The 20,454-nt window shown below is 45.0% G+C and overlaps 1 protein-coding gene across 1 annotated transcript in view; it reads right to left on the bottom strand.

Annotated features, from left to right (window-relative positions):
• Positions 1 to 8,950, bottom strand: part of NUAK1 (NUAK family kinase 1) — a 48,781-nt gene extending 39,831 nt beyond the window's left edge. Inside the window, exon 1 of the mRNA XM_074901929.1 lies at positions 8,639 to 8,950. Within this exon, the coding sequence (XP_074758030.1) occupies positions 8,639 to 8,920 (282 nt within the window). The 5' untranslated portion in view covers positions 8,921 to 8,950. The remainder of the gene's footprint in view (positions 1 to 8,638) is intronic.
• Between the last annotated feature and the right edge of the window lie 11,504 nt (positions 8,951 to 20,454).

Raw genomic sequence — 20,454 nt, 5'->3', positions numbered from 1 at the left:
GGTGTGGTTGAGGTGAAGTAGGAAATGCTGGCAGGGAGAGGAAAAAGCCAAGGAGGGGCCCAGAAATTAAGTTACATAGGTCGCACATTAACCTAAGCAACCTCAGCTGTATTCCTAATACTTACAAACCACAAGACCTGTGGCTATTTTATGATTTTGCATTCACCTACAACTGGCCGGTACAGTTTTGAAAATGCCAGCCATGCCAATCCCTTTTCCCAGAGCTGCTGGGTGTCTGGAGTTTGGTTTTTGTTTTTTTTTTTTTTTAATTAAGGGAACCACTCATTAAAGTATTTTATTATTTTCCTCCATTAGTAAAAACAGAGCCTAAAAAAGTTCACACTTGAGCAAGACCCAGGACTTGCTTCCCGTCGTGGGTCAGTGGCAGCTTTAAGGACTGATGTCTCGTAAACCACCAGAGCTAGAAGCAAATCCTGTCTGCCTTTGGAGACCAAGGGAACACTAAGCATTTATATCATGCAATAGTTTAACAGACTGAACTGAGGGTTGGTCCATGGTCTTCAGTGCAAATGTAAAAAAAATACTGAGTTCAAATGAGAGGACTAAAACAGCGCAAGAGCAAGGGATGGCTACAACCTCACCCCCTCCCCGCTTTGCAACATGAAGCAAAGGTTACAGGAGGGCCTCCACATCTATTGAACATCTGGCATTTTTGGTGTGGGTCCAGGATGTTTGATGGGTATGGCCAGACACCGTATGCTCACGGAGTATCTCACCCAGCCCCCTAGTGTTCAAAGGTCTAGAATCCCCTAATTTATATAATGTACAATGTTGCCTGTGAGGACACGGTGATAAATATATTCTGTTTAAAAGCAGATACTTCTCAAATCATAACTTGCAGATGCTCAAAGCCTTTCATGTGGGTAAGACAAATGAGAGCCATAGAGACTGATTTTGTAGCCAGGGAGTACAGGAAGCAACAGCAGGAGAACACTATTGAAAGCCTGGATACACTTATGGCTTTAATGAATTGGTCATCAAATATAACACCACACATATGCAGTTTTTACCTTGCTTTGTAGTTTGCTCCCTGCCTCCCCCCAGCTATTCCCCATATATCTAGCAAAGTGGAAATTATTTTGAGTTTAGTTTATTAAATGGACACACATGGTACTCACATCTGTTGGAAGATATTTGAGGGAAACTCTGACAAGTATCATTTGCATATTTAGTCAGAGACCTTTTCATCTGAGACATTTCCTCTGACATACCAACTATCCCAAGCACATTGACATATCAAGGCTAATGATGAGAGCTTTTTCAATGAAGTGTCCGGTGCACACTTGGGACAATTAGAGACAATTCCTGACTTACATAGGAGGCAAGAAGAGACAAGATCAATATTCTCTGTAGGTCAGAGATTCTCACACCAGCACACCATCACTGGTGGCAGGCAAACCACAAAAGCTGTATGCCAGAGCCGGGCACCAGCAGCATCTCCACCACTGCCCAGGTCAGGAGTTGCTGAGGCTCTGGCCACCGCACAGAGGAGGAGTTGGCAGCTGCCACCACCACTTCTTGCCATCCATGCTGCAAGGTCCTATCCCACCCCAAGACCAGAGGCAAACCCGCGCTTCTGGCTTTGGATCATCATCCAGGGCTGCAGCAGAAAACATAAGCCATGGTTCCACTTCACACAGGAAGAATGTACAAGATGACAATGAGGAGAACTGCGTTCTGCTGAGAGGAGCATGGTTGTACCGTAAGAAGCATCCTGGCTTATGTAGACAGAGGGTATGCAAGCATGGTACAGGAGGCGGAGACTCAAGCCAGGGAGATGCCCACGTCAAAGCAAAGGTCAGCAGCCAATTTCCAAATCCCTGGTATGTGGGTTTTGGAAACACATCCCATATGCTTTGCATTTGGATTACCATGGCTGTACACATGCTGACCTGCTGGTGTTCAAGGCTGATATACCTGGAACTGGCTTTCAACCCACATTTCGACATTCTTCCTTGGCACTGTCGTGACCACCACGTGCCTCCTCCCAATTCTCACTCCAGCAAAGACTCTCTAGTTATTTATTTACCAGACAAAACACAGACTAACTACAATTACAGTTCTCTAAAGAATAAACAATTGCTCACAAGAACTGCACATTCCACACAGTTTTATTCAACATGTATGACCCCAAACCACAGTATATACAATAATTGTCTCCACATGGCAAATCCACATTGTGGTTCTTAAAAAATAATAATAATTTTTAGAACACATGCCACCAAAAAACACAGTATATTTTAGCCATATCTAATGAAAGACTTTGTACAAGCAATTCCCATTCTGTTGTGTTCTCTGGCATATGGTGCCGTGAAACCATTTGTAATAAAGCTTAGGCATTTTATGGTGTTTTTAGCTGAAGGCTGACTTATCAATATTGGTTCAAATTCTGTTGTGAATTTCACATTTAGAAGGATCACACTAGGTATGTATCAGGCCCAAATGTTCCCTGTCAATTAGTCTAACTTCCCTATATTAAGTAGTATCCCTCCAGAAAGGGATACACTGACACACGGGGAAGTTAATTGACCTGCCCAAACTTGTTCAATCCAAGGGAGAGGGGAGCAACAGTCTCTCAAACTTAATTTCTTCACCTGTAACAGAGTCCAACATCATTGAAGGATTTCAGAAAGAACATTTTGTTCTTTAATTTGGTAAAAGATTTGACAAGCTAACGTATTCAGATGACCCCTTACTGGCTAGTCATTAATTCAGACTTTCATACCACTGAACCATAGTTCCCTGAAAAAAAAAAATCTGCTTCTTCAACAACAATTTTCAGTGCAGAAAGCAAGTATTTTGTACTAGTGCCTTTCCCCTAATGACCTGCACGCTGCAATCAGTTATTTCTCTTCTCTGATGTTCAGGTCTTTTTTGGCATTTTAGTTATACAGGTGTTTATTGTGAAGACTGTAGTAATTTTATACAATCAGGTAGTAACTCCTGTTGTAATAAGCCCACAATATTCACTGTGAATTACATTAGATTAAATCCAATGATTTTTTCTTTTTCCTTTTTTTTTTTTTGTCCTAAACCAGAGTCTCAGAACACATCAAGGGTGGCACAAACAACAAATTAACAGCAAAACAATTTTCAAGCCCATATATGTTTTCCAACTTCTATTCATTCCAAATCTAGAATTTCCATGCATACTTTAGTACAATTTTTACAGAGGACGACCTGAATTTCACTCACATGCCTTCAGCACCATGAAAACATTGTCCAGATTTAGTCACATCCTGAGTCCCTAAAGGAAGTCAGTTTGCACATCTTAAATAAATAAGGTTTTTGGCAATACATATTGCAAGAATCCCTCTTCCACTGATGAGCCTCTGGCCCCACATAAGTGCCGCATGGCAGGAGAGGTGCATGCAGCACCCACCACAGGCTGCACAGATCCTGCTGGCAGCTACCAGCTCGGAAGCAGGGAGCAAGGCAGCGCTCTCTGCACGGGTCACAACGCTGGCATCCAGAACAAAGCAGGAGGCAGCAGCGCAAGTGGACTACACAAAGGCCAGGAATGGAGACTGAAGCTGAACGTCATGCAGGAACAAAAGCCCAGGGTAAAGAGAGAGACCAGGAGGCAGGAGAGACTGAGATCTGCAAGAGGTGGCTGTCATCTGTAGGACCCTGGTGCTATATACTCTACATTCCTGGAAAAAACAGGTATTAGGTTGTGCACTCAAAAGTAGCCAACGCTTCTGATGATTTTGGCTTTAATCATCAAGTTTTTCTTTCTCATGCATAAAACTAGGTAGTGATACAAGCCACTGTTACTATTATTCAAGTGTATTATCCTAGCTGTGGAAGCCACATTCACAAATCAGGATCCTGCTGTGCAAAATACTGTACAAGCACTTCACATCACAGCAGTGTTGTGGAGATACTTCCACTGGTGTCTGCAATAAAGAAAGATATTTTAACAAGAACAACAAAGAACCTCAAATAAAATCCCAACCACCAGTTCCACACCAGATTTGGATATTATCCTGCAGAAGATGCACACTGAGCAAGATTTAAAAAAAATAAAAATCAATATTAAGTAGTGACCCAGGTGCTAACTGAAACACAAATTCTCAGACAAAAAAACAGAAATATAACATGTCATTAAAGATAAGAGAATTCATGTGCATAAGAGGGAAGAAAGGGGTACTGACATTTTCTACGATATCAGCAAAGTAGACCAGAGAGTTGGGACAAACATTCCACCTGGCTTTCACTGTCCTCAGTGACCCACGAGCATGCTTTTATCTTGTTATTTGGAACCCTTAAAAACCACACCGCAAGCAAACAAACAAATGGTAATGTGGCCAACAAGGCCTTAATTACTGACATGACAGAGCTGTCATTGTTGGTATTCATGTTTTGGTTTTGTCATGATATGGAGAAATACAATCAGCAAAGCAAAGGTCCTCCTCTCAAGTAATCTGTTGCTGTTTCAGGGTTTCAAAAAGCCTGTGCGACTCTCCAAAAGCATCTTGAAGCAGAGCTGTTTCAAAGCGTTAATTTGCACTGGAGTTGCAACTAAAAATATTTCTGTTGCTTTACAGTTTGGGAACTCTTTACAAGATTTTAATTTGGAAACCAGTTTCATTTGGCAACATCCTTCTACCTGCACTTCCATGCGAAAGAGATAAACAAGTACCACCACACATAACAAGCCTGCACAAATATGCACCGCATGCCTGGTTTTCATGTTGGGCTGCAGCTTGTCATCAATTCCCAAAATAATTAACTTTCCGGAGGAACGGCTGGAGGAGAATAGTGCTTCCTCCACCTGCTGGTGAGGAGGAAGAAAAGATGTCCTGGCTCTCAGGCAGAGAGAGAGGGGTGAAGGCGGAGGGGAGGCCCAAGTGCAGCCTAAGGAAAGGAAGGGAGAAAAGCTCCTGGCTTCTGCAAACTGCAAAATCTCTCCTGAGTACAAATGGTAACTGAAAGGAAGCTCAAATAATACAGAGTTCTTTATGAGAGGCTGTAACAACGAACCAGCCATGTTAGCAAGCTCTAGGTCCAGGGGTGGCAGGGAGAGCAAATGACTCCCAGCAGAGCACCTCACAGGAGGGCACCCACAGGCAGCTGCAAGCTGGCTGGGGTATCAAACCCTGGGTTAAACTCTGCTGGGAGTACTCCAGGAAGCCTAACAGGGTTTACCTGGTGTCTTCCATGTTTTAGAGAGCTACGTGCTTCTTTACTAACATGAATTAATATTAATGCATTTCTGTATCCAGGCATTGCTTTCTGTATGATGTCAGGAACACACAAATAACAAGACTAAAAACACCTGTCTGTAATTTAAAGTTGCTTTGTAAGGAGTATTTACTCCACTGGAATAACTTACTCAAAGAAGAACCCAGCAGCATCTACCATCCTCATGCACCATGCATGTGATCAGCCAGAGGTGGTCAATACACAGCTTATCTAAGGCTGACATAAGTGTAACTGGATTTCTTGGCTAACAAACATTGAATACATAACATGACAAAAGCTCAGTTCTTTGGTTTAACGTGCAATATGACAAGTGGAGAAAATACCCACAGAAACGTCAACATGAGTGCTACTTCACAGGCTTGTGATATCATCTCTTCATCCTTACACTTACTAACAGGTGCCTTAATTTAAAATACCATAAGTTACAGTGTATACTGAGCCAGTACTAATGAAGGAAATCTTGCTGGCAAAATCAGGCACTTCATACATCATGTAGTGGGCAATATTTTAACTGCTTCATGCAGCATGCAATACTGTCTGTAGTCACTGTGGTAACTAATACACAAATCCACAGAAGTTGTTTCCAATAACAAACTAAACGTATCATACAATCTACCCTGGAGCTTTATGGCAGAAAGCTTTATGATCACGTTCCACTGAGTTAAGAGGAAAGACAAAGAAGTTACAACAATCTGAATAAACCTACAATCTGTTAATGTGCCAAATACTACTTTCATTCAAGTCAACAGAAATCCTGCTATTGATTTCCAATGGCACAGGACTAAAGCACATCTGTACCTTGGATTGAACTGTCTTCTCACCTTTGTTTTACTTCACTAACTCAAATCTGCCAACTTTTATTTTATTCCTGAGCTCTCTATTTATACAGATGATGACAAATCCCAAGTTTGTGCTTCATATGAAAAGCCTGGCTAATCATGAAAATATCTTTATGAAATGCCATACAGCTAAAGAGATTGTTAACGGACAAAAAAAGCAGAAAGGCCAAATAGGAGAATCACTTGGACAAGGCTGATGACTGGGAACACAATGCGGCTGCCAAGGTCCAGCAATGCAATCTGTTACTATACAGCTTCAAATATCTGCTTACCACTGAGCAAAGAAAAAGATTATTAGCTAAACCAGTAGCAGAATACAGATGGGACTAGAGCGACCTTGGGACTCTCACTACCTGGCTGCTGGCTGTGAGGTGATTTGCACTGGAAGTGGTGCAAGATCACTCACTGCATCCTCTGCTGGACACGGACACCAGGCTCAACCCGCTCATTAACGCTGCCCACTAAATGAGAACTGAGGAGAGGAAAGGGAAGAGAATGGTTCGAGGGGGAACTGAAGGAAAACTCTGCCTCTCTCCGATCAATAGTCCTGTCGGTGCTCTCGTCTCACCCATGGAAAGCTATCAGTGTTCACTGCAACAGTCAGACAGGGAACTGTCAGAAAACAAGAAGCATCTTCCATTCACTTAGCTCTGGCTGGATTCCTGACAACTAGCTTTTATTCTGTAAGCAGACAAAATGTGGGTATTTTACATACACTCACAGATGTTAAAGTTCAGACAGACATGTTAGACCAGAACTCGCCTGCAGACTAGTTAATAATTATAAAGTGCCACACGCCAAGGCTTGTATCACTACAGTATAAAACTCACACCCCAGTAAGGATTTGTTTAGCTTCTACATACCAGCTGATAGAGCTGGTGTAACATTTTTATTGCATTTAAGATTGCATGGGTATTCTGATTCTGACTCTCTCCATTTCAAGATGGCATCAGGTGTATAAATTCAGCTCAGAGCGCATCATCTAAGTATCCTTAGCTGTGTAGCTGAAGTGCTTGACAGTCAACAAAATACGGAAAGACCTGGTGTTTTGTTGACTTAAGAGGAGATACACATCTGTGCTACATCCTTTCCTCTGTGAAGGCCCTTCCCAAAGACAAATCTCATTTACAATAGTCACCTTTTTAAAAAATGTATCTAGTCTTTTTAAAAAGGTCTTCTGATGTATTTGCTTATTTACTACATTTGTAACACAACTCAAAAATAATCTACCTACTTGCAAAATAATAGTATATAACATAGCCCTGGAGCTTTTGTTAGCCTGAAATTGTAAAACAGCCAAGACAGCAAACTTTAAAAATCACGGACTTGGAGTGAGCATGTGCAGAGATGTCCATCTCTGGTTTCTCTTCAGCCAGCCTCCAAATGAGCTAATAAACTGAAAGTATACATGATATGACTCCACAACTTGGCTGAAACTCTCATTTCCACTGTCGACACAAAGATATTCAGTTGCAAAGTAAGTGTCCCTTATTAAAGCTGTGGCATCTGCAATTTCATTTTCTGTTTTACAGTTGCTTCTGCCTCTGGGTGCGTGCTGAGATTCCAGGCAACCAAAAAGGAAAGATGAACGAGACAAAACCTGTAACGTCACTAGGGAAATGTCTTGCTTTTAGATGAAGTCTAGTGAAAACTCAGTTACTTCATATGAAAAGCAGCGTTAAGAACTCTTTAGAAAGCCATCTATTTCTCTGGACAGTCTTTAATGCAACGCCTGCCCCTCATTCACTTGCCCTCTGTGAATAGTTACGTAGTTCAGGGAAGGAAAAATGACAATAACTCTGACTAATGTGTATATTTCTTCAATTGCATTTCTGCGCCCTGCTGGAGCGCTGTACCGATGAGGAAATGCTGAAACTGAGTTATTGCTGGACAACCTCCGGGCTGCTTCAAGTCTCGAGCCAGCCGGCACCACTGAGCGCTGAAACGGATTGTAAAAACCAATGGGGCTGGGTTGTAGTCCCCGCAATTTTTTTTATGTGTCAGCAAAGTTCAGGTCACAAAAGTATGACTGAATCACGGCATTTTTAACTGGAGAACCAACGTCTGCCCTTCTGTACTTTGTGAGAGGCTTTGGTTAGCCAGGGGATGTGACAGGTTTCACTGAACTGTGAATTTCCAGTGGGGAAAGAACAACTGTTCACAGTGGACTCGCATGCAAAAACAAAACAAAAACAATAAGCCACCCTATTTTTCCAATAATAACACATGCTTTTAAAATGTACCTATGTGTTACTACAATACCACCACCACTCCCCCTAAAAGAAAGAAAAAAAAACCAAACCCTTTCTGTATAGGATTTGCACTCCAGACAAAGCCCTGGACCCAAGCGAGCACTGACACGGGTGGGATGCTGCCCCGGGCCCCCACGGGCTGCGGCCACGGCGGGCTCCTGCCCACCGAGACACGGACGGGGCTCCGAACGGGTCCCTGAGGAGATGCACCCGGCCGGCTCCGCTCCGGAGTAGGTGCTGGCAAGAAAACTGTTATATAGGGGTGTATGCATATATATGTGACAGAAAGGCAAAGAGAAGCCCCTCCGCCTGCCTTACCACTCTGCCAGAAAACCTCTCGATGGCCCGCTTGACTTTGCCATAGGTGCCTTTGCCCAAGGTCTCCTGCAGCTCGTAGCGATGCTTCAGGTTGTGCTTGTGGTGATGCCGCTTCACCCCCTGCTGCTTCCTCGCTGCCGCCGTTACCTCCGCGGACGGAGCCTCCCCGAGCGGCTCCTCCATGGCCGCTGCCGCCGCCTCGCCCGGCCCGGAGCTGCAGCGGGGCTGCGCGGGGCTGAGGCTGCTGCTGCTGCCGCGGGCGGCCGCCTCAGCGCCCTCCATGCCGGGCGGCGGCGGGCGCGGCGTGTGAGCGCCCCGCCGGCCCCGCAGCCTCTGCCTCGGCCCCGCGCCCGCGCCGGCACCATGGGGCGCGGCGGGGCGGGGCGCGGCGCGGCGCGGCGGGGCGGGGGGCGGTGGCGCCCCGCGATCTCCTCCCCTTCCCCGCCGCCCGCCCCGGCGGCGGCCCAGGCGTGGGGCGGCCCCTCCGCCCCGCCCCGGCCGGGCCGGGCCGCCCCCGCTGCCCTGCGGGCGGCCGCGCCGGGCCCGCCTTTGTTGCGCCGAGGGTTCGGGGCTCCGCCGCCGCTCTCCCGGGCCGCTGGGCAGCGCCTCAGCGGGGCTGAGCCCCCGGCGCGGCGGGGGGGGGCGGCCTGCCCAAGACCCCAGTCCTCGCCGCACAGGCCGCGGGCCGGGCGGCCTCGCCCCGGGGCTGAGCGCCCCCCCCGGGCTCTGCGGGGCCGGGCTGAGGCGAGGCCGAGGGCCGGCCCCGGCCCCGCGGGTCTGGCGTGTGCACCTGCAGAGCCCGGGCGGGAGCGGGGCCGCGCCGGCGGCGGGCAGGGCCCCTGTTGAACCTGCACCACATTTAGGTCTGGAAAGTTTTTCCAGAAAAAAGGTGAATTTTCCCCATTCGCCAAGCGGGCGAGGGTTTCCTGTAGGGTTTCCATGGAACTGGAACTGGCAGAAAAACACGGGCACGCCCAGGCGCTGCCCGGCCGGAGCTTGCCTCCCCCCCGGGAGGCTTTCACCTTTAAGAAACCCTCCTGGGCCCGTCCTGCTGCGGTGGACCTGGAAATCAGCACCAAGGTCTTAGAGCTGAGGGACCCCTCACCTCTGCTTTCAGGATCTTTGAAGTACAACGGAATTCATCGGTTTTACGTTTTTCTTCATTTTAAATTAAGGTGGTTATCTCTATCATGAAGACATCTTGAAAACTTAAAACCAATGCAGATGTATAAATTGTGGCCAGGGTTAAGACAAATCATATGTTTCCTTTAGGAAAGAAGCCATCCCCGTGCCCATGGCCAGAGAAGGCTGATGGTCTCTTGTAGTAGAAATGGGAAATTGGTGTGGGGTGAAATCATTTTGGCATGCTCCAGTACAGCCAGTTTGCTGGACCGACAATGAGGCCTTCATGTGAGAGTCTTGGCTCCACGTCTCTTCCCCCCTGACTGTCCTTAAGGTGCAAGTTACAGTTTGGATTATCTCTCTGCAAGATTGTCTCTGCAAAAACATTCAGCTTCATGATCACAGCGATGTCAAAGCACAGAATTTCGGGACTCAGTAACCCCATCCCTCCACCTCTCTGGGGGAGCGATAACACAGGAGTTGGTCTGTGTGATCAGCCAGTTTGACTGCCTGACTCCTGTGAAGGCTCAGGTTTGTCAGAGGTAACAAATTCAGGAGTGTTCAGGTGGTGATGGGGTGATACCCAGGCACCAGCTTTGGTGGGGACTCTCGTTTGGTCCCTCTAGCTCACTGGGCCAGGGTGTAAGGCTGGACTTCCTCCGGGTCTCTTCCTGAGAACACGCTGCTCTGAGGTTGGAGCCTTAGTCCCTCTGACTTGATGAACTTGAAAACACAAGTTTCTCTTTAATTGACATCTCTGCACCTTCATTTCAGGATCAGCAGAAGTGCCCAACTGGCTCAAGGCGAGTCTGCCGAGTGCAGTACCCAGCTCCTGGCAGGAGCTGTCCCCACACCACCCAGCTGAAGAAGACAGAAGGAATCCTGCAGTGGTCAGAAGTAACACATCCCGCGTTGGGTTCTTGATCTTTGGGAGCCTGATATTGGCTTAAGCTCTAGAGCATGAAATTTAACATCTCCTTCACAGAGTACACCACTGGCTCTTCCAAAGCAGAAAGGGTAAGGGAAGCCGCCCTCTTACTATTCAAAAAAGAGTGCTGTGTCCTCCCGTAACCCCTTCCTTTATTTTAATTGTGGAAAGGACAAAAATTCTGTGGCCTTCTCTTTGTAAGAAATAAGATTACATTGATAGCTTTCATGTTTTTCTTGTTTTATTTTAATGCTCTGAAGCACTATGGCATTCCCACTAGCTGGCACAGAATAAAGCAATACCTGGGCTACCTGAACATGCAGGAGACGGAGATCTGCTACTGCATCAGCTGCCTGCCAGTGCCCCTGGTTTGAAACGCATTTGTGTAGCTCTTCTCAAACTGAGGGGATGCCCCAAGAAACATTCACACAAAGGAAGGAAGGACAGACCTGCTGTAAGTAGGGATTGGCACAGGGATGGGATGGGGATGCAGCATCACCAAGAGGCAGGAGGGAGCTAGGAGAGGGGCTGGCAACACAGAGAACAGGAGAGATGCCCTTGATTGCCGGGAGAAGTGAAAAATTGTCCTGGCATGTGTTCACCTCGGTGCAATTTCACTTAAATAGATTAAATCAGAGTCTCAGCCTTGCTGGGTGCCAAGGGTACAGCAGTCTGTCAAAATGACAGTAACAACTGCCTGGTGGTTTTGCATGTCCAAGGCAAGCCCTAGTCCCAGCAAAGATGAGAGCAGCCTGGGTCCTGCTCTCATCTGGGCCAGCTGACTGCACGCTGGACTGCATGAGTGGTTCAGAAATAGCTCGGTCCCCCCACAGGCAGCAGGAAAGAGTGTCCAGCTATGGTTGTCTGTCTGGAAGCTCCCTTCAGGCTGGAATTCATTATAGCCTATATCCAGGTCCTTTATACCTCTTGAATAGCCTAAAAGCATGAATGCCAGGGATGAAAATAGGTTTCATTATGTTATACTCATGAGCATTGTTAATATTCCCAAGAGTATTCTCTTCTAGCTGCTTGGAAGCATACGTCACCAGTTCCATAAGGAAATATGTTATGAATCATTGCTATATATTGTGATTAGAGAGATATAAGGCATAATAAAATACCAAAAGCTCCAAAATGAAAAATGCCAATTTTATAATGGAATAAGCACAGGTACTATATAACATTAGAAATACCACTTTTTCTTTTAAATTTCCACACTCCTAAACATGAAGCCAGAGGGCATTAAACAAATTAAATACATACATTTAAACCGGACACAAGAAACTTTCAGTTCTCATATGTAATAGCAATGGGAATTGAAAATAATGATAAATATAGAAGTACACGTGTGACTGAGTCTATCACTGACATATAGAGATATTTCCTTTTAATTGTCAGCATATTGTTAGCTTTGCAATCAGTATTATCCTTGTCACTACAGGAATAAAAATCACTAGAGCAAATAGTAAACCAGTATCCTTCACAACAGATAGAAGAATACCAAGAGGTAAAAATCACAAAGGGAAGACAAGACAACGTTATAATGGACAGAGAAAATCTTAAATAATTACTTTTGTAGGCAATTTGCATTGTTCTAGCTGTTCATGTCAGTGTAAAACATGCAGTGCTTCATTGTTTCTGAAATAAACATTTAGTGAGAATTTCGGCTCTCTGAGTTTATAGACACCACTAGGGAATTCTTCATTTCTGACAGTATTATTTTACGTAAATGCTTTTCCTTATTCACAGAAAGGAATTATCCCCCCATTGAAACCAGCAGATTTCTGCTAGCCAGCTTCAAAGAAAATAGGATTAGGCTCCAATTCACACAATGGTATTGGAGGATATGTTGTACCAGATCTAAACTATACAGATAATGACAATGACAACGACAAAACCCCTGGTTTCAGTAGGCTTACCTTCCTGAAGTCAGTGTGAGTTGGAAAACAATCTTGAAAGATTGCAATATGTTAGCAATATAAATTCATCATAAAACTCAGTGCATTTTTAGGATTAATTTTTGCTATGAACTTTCAACATGGCACAACTTGTTATCAGGCATAGAGACACTCAGGATAAAAAAACCCACTGGCTTAATAACTCTCAGTCAAATGTTTAGGTCTCCTCAGAAAGTCTACAACACCTGTAAGGAGACATAAAATTCATAGAACTGATGTTAATTCATTCCATATATTTAGCTAAATAAGAAAATAAACACTGGATTTCAAAGATACTTGTTACAAAAACTTATTTTAGAAACAGAGGCCAGGTACTTTCTGTGGAATAATCATGCATATTGTAGCTTAACTTGGTGAGATGGTATCATTTGTACACAAACAGTCTTTTTGCTCATAAGCACTCTTCAGTAAAGTGTTCAACAGCATTGTTACCACCCTTACATGGGTCAGCTTCCAGGTGGCTGCTGCTTTGACTGTTCCCTACAGCATAAGATAGAGGAAGGAGGAGAATTGAATACTAAAGGGATTCCTGGAGGCAGCGGACCTGTATTCTCTGATACTAATATGCTGCTCTCTTATGTTGCAGTCCTCTCTGCTGAGCTCTAGACTTTATGTGGAGAAACACATACCCATAGCCTTAAAATCAGCTGAGTTTCTTTGACTGCTTGTGCTTGATGACCCAGCGAAGCATAGGCATACTCATTTGCTGGACCAAACTGAAGTGCTCAGCATTGTCCAGTCTGCAAATCTAAAGATGATATAACTGCAAATATTTGGAAGATGCTGGCAGGCAAAACCAGAGGACATTCTCTCAACTGAACTTTCTCCTCTGTACAAGTACCTGCTGAGAGAGAGTTTTTGGGTCTGATGAAGTGAAGTGAAAGCATGTTAATGTGTTTCACTCAATGATAGGGATTATCCTTTAGAAGGAGGCAGCTGGCAGAGACAACTGGCATCCATCTGTTTCCTGCAGCAGGTATCTGCGTATTATCTGTCCTGGCAGATCACATCCAGTCCTTGAAACTGCATGCTTTATGAAAATTGCAGGAGTCACACAAGTTCAGGATTAAGACTAACGCTGATTTTCTCTGTAGTGAGCCGTATAAAAAACTTTACCTTGACAAGTAGTGGTCTTTTGAGGTGTGTCTTGTTTGCATCCCACGGATGTCAGTTCACTATTAAAACAATGCTTCAATCGAGTAATGATTACTCACACCCTGGATCTAGAATCAGGGCCCAGATTCAGAGGTTATAACTTCCATCTAAATTCATGTATGTCCTCTGTTATTTGATTGTCTCTAGGCCTCTTGAGATGTCAATGCAATAGGAAATACAGAGGCTTAGGTGGAGTTAAACTCTCTCAATCTGGATCCTGGACCCATTACAGAGGTTTATGGGCAATGAAGAAACTGAGGAATACTTGTAAGTCTGTTAGGAGAAGGGTCTGGAATTAATTCTTTATAGTAGCATAAGACCTTCAATAGGATAGGAGTTGTATATCCATAAAACATCTTTTAAAATTCTATTTCCAAACCTCAAGCCTTTGCTTCAGTGGCTTTCACTGAGAATTTAGACAATTAACATGTTACTGCTTTTTGCTATAATACTGGTAATTTCTTCTACTGCTTGGTATGTTTTATTGGAATATCCATAGCACAGAGGATAACAATTGCCTGCTGAATTTACATCTCCAGATTTAAAAATCCATTTACATATTTACATATTTATTGTGTGCTTGTATGCTTACATCACATGATTTTATCCATGTAAAATCTGCTTTTCTACACTCAACAGTTCTGCATGGTACCTGAACTCACCACCAGTATTGCTAAACTGGGGGACTCAACACCACTGAGAAGTGAGGAGAACCCAAACTGCACAGAAGAGAAAATTGAAACGTAGGGGTTGAGGCTCAAGGTCTCTTCTGTTGCAGAAGGTTTCCAGAAGGATTGAGCACACACGATTCCTTCTTCTTCTGTTGCTTTCCTATTTCTCATTCAGCTTAGATATTCTTTCACTAAAACTCTATGATGATGTGTTTACTTTGTTATTTATATATTATTTTTATTAAATAAATGAGCCATAAAATCCAAACCAGCAGCCCCCCCCTTCTTTCCCCCTGCACATTAATCCTTCCCGGATTAAAGTCTGTGTACATCAGCAAGCTGTGAAGAGGAAAACCAACATTGCAGCTTTCATCATCATGAGCAGGGAGTTGTGGTGGGCCATGGTCACTGGCTTGCGCATCTCACCAATGCAAACTGCAAAAAAGAAGTGAGAAAAGTAATTAAGTCACTCAGCAGCACACTCCCCTCCTCTCATCACTTCCCTTCTTTGCCCTTGGTCCCCTCCCTTCCTCCGCTTCTGTTTTTGCCTTTATTTTGAGACTGACTGATTGCATCACTTTCAACCATCAGCACATTAGGCCACGTGCAGGCAGCCGGATCTCTCCACCTGGCGCATTTTGCCTGTCCCTGGCTCCCACATATGGAACAGCCACTCTCAGTGCAGCTTATACACACGTGGCTTCTCCGAAGACTGAGGGCAGTTGTCTTACAGCCCCCATTTCGCAGTGCCCCTGTCCCCAACTCCTCCAGCACAACAGGGCATGCAAATGAGGTGTCTTAACTTTGGTTTTCGGTGCTGCAACCCCAAGCCCTTAGCTGATAAACATGGGCAGATTTTGGCAGTGCCTGTGAGTTGTGGTGGAAAAGGGTGGAGCTGTGTGGCTGCCGGTTGGGTTGGGGCCGGGAGGCAGCCAGAGCAAAGGAGGGGGAAGTAAAATGCAGCGCAGGTGCTGGCAGGCTTGGGGGCATCCTGCCAGGGGCTGCTGGCCCACATCGGGGAAGCTGCGTGCTGCAGGGGCCTTCGCTCAGAGATGTTTGTATGGGAACATAATGGGGAAGCATGAACTTTTGCCATTGTGACCCCTTCATCCTGAATGACTCACGGATGAGATGGGGCAGATACATCCCTCAGGTCTCTGGGATTTCCTGTGCAGTGCGATCAAATGGAGATATCACAGCCACTGAGTAGATCCTACGAGGAGCAGCGTTTTAGCCTCAGTTGTGGCTTTTATGTGGCATTCATTGCGATGATGCCTGTGATGAAAAAACCCAAAAGAATGTTTTGCATAAGATGTTTTGATGTTGAGGTCTGTGGATCTGTGTCTAGACTGTATAGCTCTTTACACATGGCTATTGGATGCCTAACCAGTTTTCTTGGAAATACAAGGGTATTTTGCCAATTATCAGGCCTAGCATAAAGGACACAGCCAGCATAAAGATGAACCAATAACCAAATTGTATTTGATACAAAAGGGTCAGTACATGGGTGAGCACTGGGGGTACAAACAAGTCAGTCACATTATACATAATTGACATCAATCCCACTTGACCCCAACAACGACACCGCACGACCAACAATGGGTGGAATAAATGGTGAAATGCATCTCCCATAGAAGGGATGGGAGACAACCGAGTCAACAAGCCGAATACATAAGACCAAGGAAACCACACACTGAATCTCTACACAGCCCACGTTTACAAAAGCCAGACCTGACTGGAGCCCAGTCCCAGGGAGGCAGGAGGTCCTTCCCCAACAGGGAACTCTGCACAGGGCATCCACCTCACAGACAGACACTGCCCCTCCTGCAAGGGGTCCCAGCTTTGATCCCTCAGTGGGACACCTGACCGTGGGTTACTCAATGCAGACACCTGGGGCTCCTTTACCCAATGGCTCTGTCTGCCAGGCCGGAGCACCCTGGGGGGAAGCCTAAAGGGAAACTCACCCCCCTTTGGGAAGGGCTGTGGGAATCACCCATATGTCAACCTTAATTTGGGGCTTGGGGTTGAAACCCCAGCATTTCACTCAGCCCCTTGACATACTGGTGGACCACAGCCCTCACACGATCTCTAAGTGTGACATCTTTATCTTGTATTTGGCTACAGACACTGCCACAGTCATCTCAGCTGTTTCTTCATATTCTTCACTGCTGTGGTCTTTTTCATTGGAAGATCAGTGTGACTGTGGATCCGAAGCTGATGTCATCTGCTCAGCACAGTTCAGTGTCAACTTGTATTCCAGTCCATACGCTGCCCATTTGGGTCAAATACATTTGTCACAGGAGTGACTTCATATTCCCGGCGGTGCCACACAAGATCTAGAAGACAAAACCTTAGACCATTGTTATTCCCACAAATAACATTTATTTGCGGGGACATGTTCCCATTTTTTCTGTCCAAGCTTCATGATTAGGATGGCGTTATCTTTTCCTACAGCTATTACTTCAGCTGGCTCAGGGGGGCCACTTGGCCCTTGGACCCATACTTTTGCCCCATTACTAAAGTTGGTGGATCCAAATCCTTTGTCTCCACGAACAGTAGTGACTTGGGGTGGGTCCCCCCCTTCCTCACCCTTGTTTTCAAAATTGGTAATATTAATAGCTGTGCTACTCTATCATTGGATTGAATAACTAAATCTTGTTCGCCATTATTCAGCAGGATTACTTTGATCTCTCCCAGGTAGTCTGCATCATTCACTCCTCCCATTACATGAACACCTTTTAGGGCTAGGTTTGAGCAAGCAGTTATTAAGCCAAAGTGTCTTGGGGGAATTTGGATTCCTATCCCAGTGTTAATAACCCTTGTCTGTCCTCAATTTATCTTTACCAGTTCTGATGCATAAAGATCTATCCCAGCAACCTCTGGAGTGGCCCAGTAGGGGGCCATTGCACCTGGAACCATTTCCCAGTAGGTTAAAGTTTCAGTTACCATTAGAGGCTTTATTTGCAGATTGGGTGTAGTCATACGCATCAAGGGTCTCTCCATCTCCCTGATGGGTCCATTGTTGAGGGTGTGGAGTGCATCTGTGAGGTTAGATCTCCATCGGGATAGGTTTCCATTTCCCAGCTTTTTTAACTGCTCCTTTAAAAGCCCATTCATTCATTCATTCAATTAATCCTGCAGCCTGTGGGTAGTATGGGATATGGAAGATCCATTGAATGTTATGCTGCTCTGCATATTGCTGTACAAATTTATTTCAGAAATGGGACCCATTATCAGTTTGTATTTGTAAGGGGATGCCATAGTATAGGATCATTATATCTATGGTAGAGGTAGTATTACAGTGTGTGGCTTTTCTGCAGGGATAAGCAATCAAGTATCCTGAATATGTGTCAACTGCAATGCAGATGTATTTGCACCCTCAGTCCTGGGGTAAAGGGCCGATATAGTCCATCTGCCAGATTTGTCCTGGCAATTTCTCTCTTCCCAATTCTCCTTTTACGATATTTGGTACCGGGTGCTTATGAGTATGCTGGCACACAGGGCACTGGGCAATTATTGTTTTGATCATATCCAGTGACATAACTATGCCATGCTCTTGGACCCACTTGTAAGTGGCCTTTTTCCCAAGATGCCCACATTTCTGGTGTGCCCATTTCGCCAAGCCTTCATGGCCTCCTTCCTGAGGGATCTCCAGTCCAGCTTGGGAAATCTTTGCCCTGTTATCAGTCACAGAATTGTAAAGACTCTCAAGTGAATTTATATTACTATGAACATCTACATGGAATACCGTCCCCTTGGTTCTCTGAACCAATTCCCAAATATCTTTCCATATTGCCTTTCCCCAGACTGTTTTAGAATAAATTTTCCAATCTTTGGCTACCCATGTTGGCAGCCAAGTAGCCAATCCATTTGCCACTGACCAAGAATCGGTATATAGGTGACATTCCCCTAAATCCTCTTGTTTTAAAGCCATATATGCTGCATATAACTCAGCATATTGGCTACTTTCCCCTTCTCCTGTGGTCTCCAGTAATTTCCCTGAATGAGGATGATAAGCCACTGCCTTCCAAAACCTTTTCCCTCCTATATATTTAGCTGACCTATCTGTAAACCATGCGTGTTCCCTTTCAAGAGGTAGCAGCTGATCCAGGGTCTTCCCCCATTGCACAGGGGATTCCTGTTCAGCTATAGGATCAGGCTTTATCTCTTGATCCTGCATGGGGTCAGCCACTACTTGCTCATGGAGGGCAGCAACACCACCAGGTCCCACCTTTGCTCTGTCCTGGATGTACCATTTCCGTTTTATAATGCTCAATTCTTGTGCATGCCCTATTCGATGAGTCTTCGGGGAGCTTTTAACCCACTGCATAATAGGGATTTCGGGGCGCAGGGCCACCTCGTGGCCTATCGTGAGCTGCTCAGTTTCTATCAAGGCCCAGTAACAGGCTAACAGTTGTTTCTCAAAGGGCATGTAATTATGTCCTGCCGCTGGTAACTTTCTTCCCCAAAATCCTAAGGGGACTATTCTCTTCCCTTGTTTCTGCCAGAGGCTCCAATTAGCATATGACCCATTTACAGATACATTTAATTCTACTTCGCCATCCTGCATGGGCCATAAGTCCAAAGCCCTTTGAATAGCCTCTTTGCCAATTCAAAGGCAGCCTGCTGCTCATTTCCCCATTCAAATTCATGCTTTTTGCAAGTTACCTTAGATAATGGGGCCAGAATCTGTCCTAAATGGGGAATATGTTGTCTCCAGAAACCAAACATTCCGATAAATCTCTGCACCTCCTTCTTATTCCGTGGTATAGAAAAGTCAAGAATCTTTTGCCAAGCTTTAGGTAGTATTTCTTGATGACCACAGTTCCAATGTATTCCTAGGAATTTAACTGTCTGAGATGGCCCTTGGATCTTAGTAGGATTAATCTCCCAACCTTTCTGCCTCATATGCATTAGTAGCACTTGGAGCATTTGTTGTAATTCACCCTCATTGGTCTCCTGAATCAGGATGTCATCAATATAGTGGATCATTTGCATATGAGAAGGGAGCTGTACCTCATCCAGGAGCTCAGCCACTATTCTATGGCAAACAGTCAGACTATGCACCCATCCTTGAGGCAACCTGGTAAAGGTGTACTGCCGTCCTTGCCATGTAAATGCAAATTGATCCCAATGCTCTCCCGCAACTGGAATGGTAAAATATGCATTGACCAGGTCAGTGACAGAATACCATGTGCCAGGATGCCTCTGAACTCTTTCTATTAAAGTGATCATATCAGGTACAGCTGTGGCAAGAGGTGGAGTGCTCTTGTTCAGTTCTCTATAATCCACAGTCATTCTCCAGGATCCATCAGCCTTTTTGACTGGCCAGATTGGACTATTCCACATTGTGGTAGTCAGTTTTAAAACCCCTGCAGCCAGTAAATCTTTGATTGTTTGGGAAATTTCTTCATGACCACCTGGAATCCTGTACTGTTTCATGGTTACTACCTTGGTCACAGTTGGGATCTGAACTGGAGGCATCTTTATCTTCCCTACTAAAATTGCTCTGTTAGTGATATAACTCTTTACCCCAAATTGATAACGACCATCAACAAGATTCAAAGTAAGTCCCTTTAGAATATCTATTCCGATTATATACTCTGGGATTGGAACAATCATGACTGTATACTGTAGTTTTGGAAGATTTCCAATTTTCATATCAATTCCGGTTTGTACTGCTTCAATTTGTTTTCCACCCAGTCCTGTAATAATCACAGACTGACCTTTAAATTTCTTCAGATTTCCATAAATCAAGGAGATCTCCACTCCAGTATCCACTGGAGCCTTTACTATTTGAGAGAACTGGTTTTTCCAGAATATTTGTAGCTCCACATTGGGTCATCGGTCCTCCCATGCCCAATGTACGGGAGCTTGGCCAATATTTCAATATGGATTACAGTACGTACTGTCTCTTGAGGGGTACAGGTCAGAATACTGCTGCCATTCATGGTTCTTCCCCAGAACAATCAAACTGCTCCC

Source organism: Athene noctua, chromosome 3 (genome assembly GCF_965140245.1).
Source record: "Athene noctua chromosome 3, bAthNoc1.hap1.1, whole genome shotgun sequence".
In the NCBI taxonomy this organism is placed as follows: domain Eukaryota; kingdom Metazoa; phylum Chordata; class Aves; order Strigiformes; family Strigidae; genus Athene; species Athene noctua.
The sequence above is the reverse complement of the archived record's forward strand: the minus strand, read 5'-3'. Positions and strand labels throughout refer to the sequence as shown.